This window comes from Blastomyces gilchristii (genome assembly GCF_000003855.2).
Source record: "Blastomyces gilchristii SLH14081 genomic scaffold supercont1.5, whole genome shotgun sequence".
NCBI classification, from domain to species: Eukaryota; Fungi; Ascomycota; class Eurotiomycetes; order Onygenales; family Ajellomycetaceae; genus Blastomyces; species Blastomyces gilchristii.
Window position 1 is genome coordinate 1 of NW_003101678.1, and position 4766 is coordinate 4766.

At 29.6% G+C, this 4766-nt stretch overlaps 1 protein-coding gene across 1 annotated transcript; it reads right to left on the reverse strand.

The window, feature by feature from the left end:
* Positions 1-376: 376 nt before the first annotated feature.
* Positions 377-725, reverse strand: BDBG_16756 (uncharacterized protein; the record flags this gene model as incomplete). Its single annotated transcript, XM_031724642.1, has 1 exon — positions 377-725. A coding segment is annotated over one exon (347 nt), but the record flags the coding sequence as incomplete, so codon positions are not given.
* Between the last annotated feature and the right edge of the window lie 4041 nt (positions 726-4766).

Below are 4766 nucleotides of genomic sequence, written 5' to 3' on the forward strand. Positions count from 1 at the left end.
TTTAAGTCAATTCATTTCGAAAATATTCAATCAGAGCTGATATCTCATAATGTTGAAGTTAATGGATTATAAAAGATTTCTTAGTTATCCAGGAAAATCACAACATTATACCATACCAAACTTCATTAATAATTTACCGTAGAAAAATCTAGTATTAAGAAGAAAAAGAGGAAAAAAGAAAAAGACTTTATAATCTTAACACTGCTAGAGAGAGAAAATGATTCTCTGATATGAAATAAAATAATTATCTCATTATAAATATTTAAAAAGAATGTAATAATCAGTGTCTATGACTGAGCTTTAAATAGTTATGTTATATACAGTCTTCATGCAATAAATCATTCTAGAGATTGACAAGAAGAGCAGAAGTATACACACTGAGAAATGTGATTTATCAAGTCTATACAATATCTTTTTGAAACAAGGAGAGCTGATAACAACAGCAGAAGTGACAGAGGCAGAGAAAGCAGAAGTAGCAGAAGCAGAAGTAGCAGGAGTGAGAGTAGTGAGAGCAGGGATAGCAGGAGCGGGAGAATCAGAGGCAGGGACAAGTGTAGAAGATTTGAGAGAAATGACAGAAGAGGCAGAGAGAGACGCGGAAGACCCGGTCATACATGACATGAGCAATTTCTTCATTATCGCGTTCTTCAAGTTCTTAATCAACAATTTAACATTGAGATGTTCACTATCATCTGTGAACATGAATCTGTCAACATGTGAAGATTCTATGTGAATCAAAATAAATATATCAGCATCTGCATTCATGTAAAACACAATCAGATGCTCACAGAGAAAAGAAGATTAAGAGCATATAAGAAGATGAAGAAGATATGTCATTCATAGTAGTACATTCTGATGATTATTAGAAGATAAACAAGTTCTGGTCATGTTTCATAAACACATTACACTTACTGCTAATGAACTGCCTGATATGAGTACTACAATGACACTTGTTATGAGAACAGAGAGTTATTGCCAGAAACATGTATGATGTGATAGATGAACAGATAGAAGGTGTTGAACAGATGAAGATGCAGAAATCTTGTACAAGATAATAACATTCAATGATGATGATGATAGAGATAATGATTAAAGAATGAAAATATTAGTGAATGAGTGATGTAACAATAGTGAAAGCTTTTCTGAGAGTGGCTTACATCATGGTCATGTAGGCGTGACTGAATCTGGTGAGAGAGAATGTGATTCAGAAGAATGTACAACTGCTGAATAATAATACAGCCGCTTTCAAACATAACATAACTATTTAAAGCTCAGTCATAGACACTGATTATTACATTCATTTTAAATATTTATAATGAGATAATTATTTATTCATATCAGAGAATCATTTCTCTCTCTAACAGTGTTAAGATTATAAGTCTTTTTCTTTTTCCTCTTCTCTTCTAATACTGATTTTTCTACAGAAAATTATTATGAGTTTTGTTATGTATGAAGTTGTGATATTCACAGATACTAAGAAATCTTTTATAATCATTAAATTCAATATTATGAGTATATCAGCTCTGATGAATATTTTCAGAATAATTAACTTATATCAGTCTATTCTCTAGTATTTGTCATCTGACTTTGTAATGCAGGTGAAGAATATCTGTATTTTCAGAAATGAGAATATGAATGTTATACTCTTTTACACCTGCAGATGTGAGACTTATACACCTTGTCTGAGATGTCATTGTGAGAATAAGCTGTTTATATGCTGTATTCTTCTCTCTGTATTTTCTCATGTCTCTCTCTCTCTTTCTAAGAAGCCTTGTGCATGTTGTAATTATGTGTACAATTCTAAGATTAGCAGATGTTGATTTGATAACTGTTCTCATCTCTGATTTTATAGTTTTATACACTAATAATGATTCTTAGTTGCTTCAGTGTCAGAGGTTATTTTAATCTCTGAAGATGATAATACTGCTGAGACAACTCTCTTTCACTCTTAAGCTTCTTTTATTATTCTCTCTTTCTCTTCTACAGGAAAGATTGTGTGCATACTAGATTATAAGTGTTTAATTCTGAGTGACTCTTACTGTTATTCATTCAGTTCTGCACTCTCTTCTTCTTCAGTTTCTTCTATCTCTATCTTCTGTATTCTGACTTTTGATTCTGTGAGTTTCATGCTCTTCTTCCATTTTTCTACATATATATGTACACATTTCTATATTAGCATTTCAGTCAATCTTGTGATAAATGACATTAATATTGTACACAGAGCAGTAGAGAAATTGAAGATATATATAATATTATTATAAGAGTGGCTTGCAGCTCTCAAATTCCTTATAAATATTGAGTTTTAAGATTTTCTTTGTTTTTGATGTTTTTCAGATGATGTGATGTTGAAAATAGATTAAATATGTAATGTATAAGAATGAATAAGATGTGTATAATAACATTTGTCTTTTTACAGTCATCTCTTACAGTTGATGATCAATTCATTATTTCTTCTCTTTTCTTATGCTTTTTCTTTGTCTGCTAGTCACTACTCTTACACAATCTCTATATAATACAGCATTCAGTAACTAGGTTTGACAGCTTTTGTATTATGATTCTGTCTTGTGTATTATACTGTCTCTCTTTACTCACTCAGATTACTACAGTGAATAACTCATTGAAACTAATTATCTGATCTCTGAGCATTCTCAGAAATTGAGATAGCTTAATCTTACATGTCTGTGAATATTTCAGATGTTTCATCCTCTGTTATCTCTGCAATTAAACTGATGTAAACAGTTAAATTCAACTCTGAATTTCTTTTACTTCTGTAATTCAACTCATGTGTAAGTTTGCTGCTTTAAGACTGCTCTTTATCATATTATATTCACTATCTGCAGCATATTATTATACAACTGACTATAGTCTCATTACTTATTAAAGTGTGATATTTATCTAATTTCTTCATTTCTTCTCATTCTTTTCTTATAATTGTGAAAAGATTGAAATAAGTGAGATCATCTGATTTGTAAGTATCTATGATTTCTCTTACTTCATGAGACTTTTCAATTATAAGTCTCTTCTTTTTCAATGCTGATGATAGTACTGTAAATAATCATAATTTACTCAGATCTTACATCTTTGTTTTTATAAGATATGAATCATTTATTAAGTTGTGTAAGATCTGTCTTTCTGATTTCCTCAATGTGTATATTTTCAGAGAATATGATTTGAGTATTTTATAGAGCTTAAATCATCTAGATTGAAACTTCTCAGAACTCTTATTATGTACAAAAACTTATATTCTTATCTTGAGACTTGATTTCTTAATCAGTGAGTCTTGTATTCTTTTTAATTGAATTACTCAGTTCAGAAGTAACTCATTAGCTTTTACATGTGTGTAACTGATCTCTTTCAATCTTGATTCTATGTCTGCAACTACTGTGTCTGTAACTGCTGTATCTATAACTGCTGTTCTCTCTTTCTTCTTTTTAAAAGCATTCTTCAGAATATGTGAATGTAATTCATATAATAGATAGAATGATGAACACTTGAAGACTGCATGCTGCTGAATTCATGTGACTAATAGTGCCTGTCTGAGATATTCATCTCATAGTCTTGTAGACTTGCTCACTAGATATTTCATTAACATATTGCTCAGAATTTCATTCAAGCATTTCATCTTTCTGTTCATTTATAAATGATATAATATTGTTCTATGATGTCTTGTCTATAACTGGCTTATGAAATGTCTCACTGCTTCTTCTACAAGATTTACACTGTTATCAGTTAGAATCTCACACAGCATTTCATAGTTAATATAGATTTCATTATATAGAAAGTTCATCATCATCTTGTCTATTATCTCTGAAACTGCTTTCATGTCTGACAAGTCAGTAGTGTAGTTAATAGCAGTAATTATTCAATAATTTTTATTTAATGTTCATAGTAATATGTCTATAAGATTCACTTCTCATTATTTAAATGATTGTATTGTATATTTCATCTGATATTATACTTTCTCATCTTTTAATTCTTTCTTAGATTCTTTCACAATCTGATAATTCAGGCATTTGTAAGTATATGTCTGAATATTCTTGATCATGCTTGGTCAGTATACTCTTGATTTAAGTATACTTATGAGTTCAGAGCTTTCTAAGTGACTGAATTTCTTATGCATGTGAGTTATCAAGTTATATCTAAATAAATATTTTAGATAGAGAGCTTCTACATATTCTAGATCATAAGAAAGTATAATATTATTTTTCAATTTTCTCAGCTTGAAGTTTGAAATCATCTCTTCTACTACTTTTATAAGATGCTTATTATTCAATATTCTATTATTTTTCAAGTAAGAGATTATTGTGTTCACTTATTCTGATTTCTTGTATTCTTTCAGTATATTTAATATGAACTTCTTTTGTATCTGATTCACAGAATTCTCATTCATGAAATTGAGTCTGTGACTGATTGTATCAGATATCACAGTATCTGATTCTTTTCAGTATTTGATATGAAGATTATATACTTGAAACTCTGAGATTTAATGTGTTAAGTGTTTGAAAGATTTCATTGTTAATTATAGATAGATAAGGCTTTCATAATCTGTAATCACTGTTGTTGTATATCTGTTGTTAATATATCTATCTCACAATATCAGTGTGTGCTTGATTGCTAACAATTTCTTTTCATACACTGAGTAATTGAGCTCAGTGTCTGATAGTTTTCTATTATTATATATTATCAGATGCAGCTTGCTTTTCTTACTCATCTGCAGAAGAGTGTCTCTGATAGCTTATTTAAATATATTTATCTCAATGTAGAAA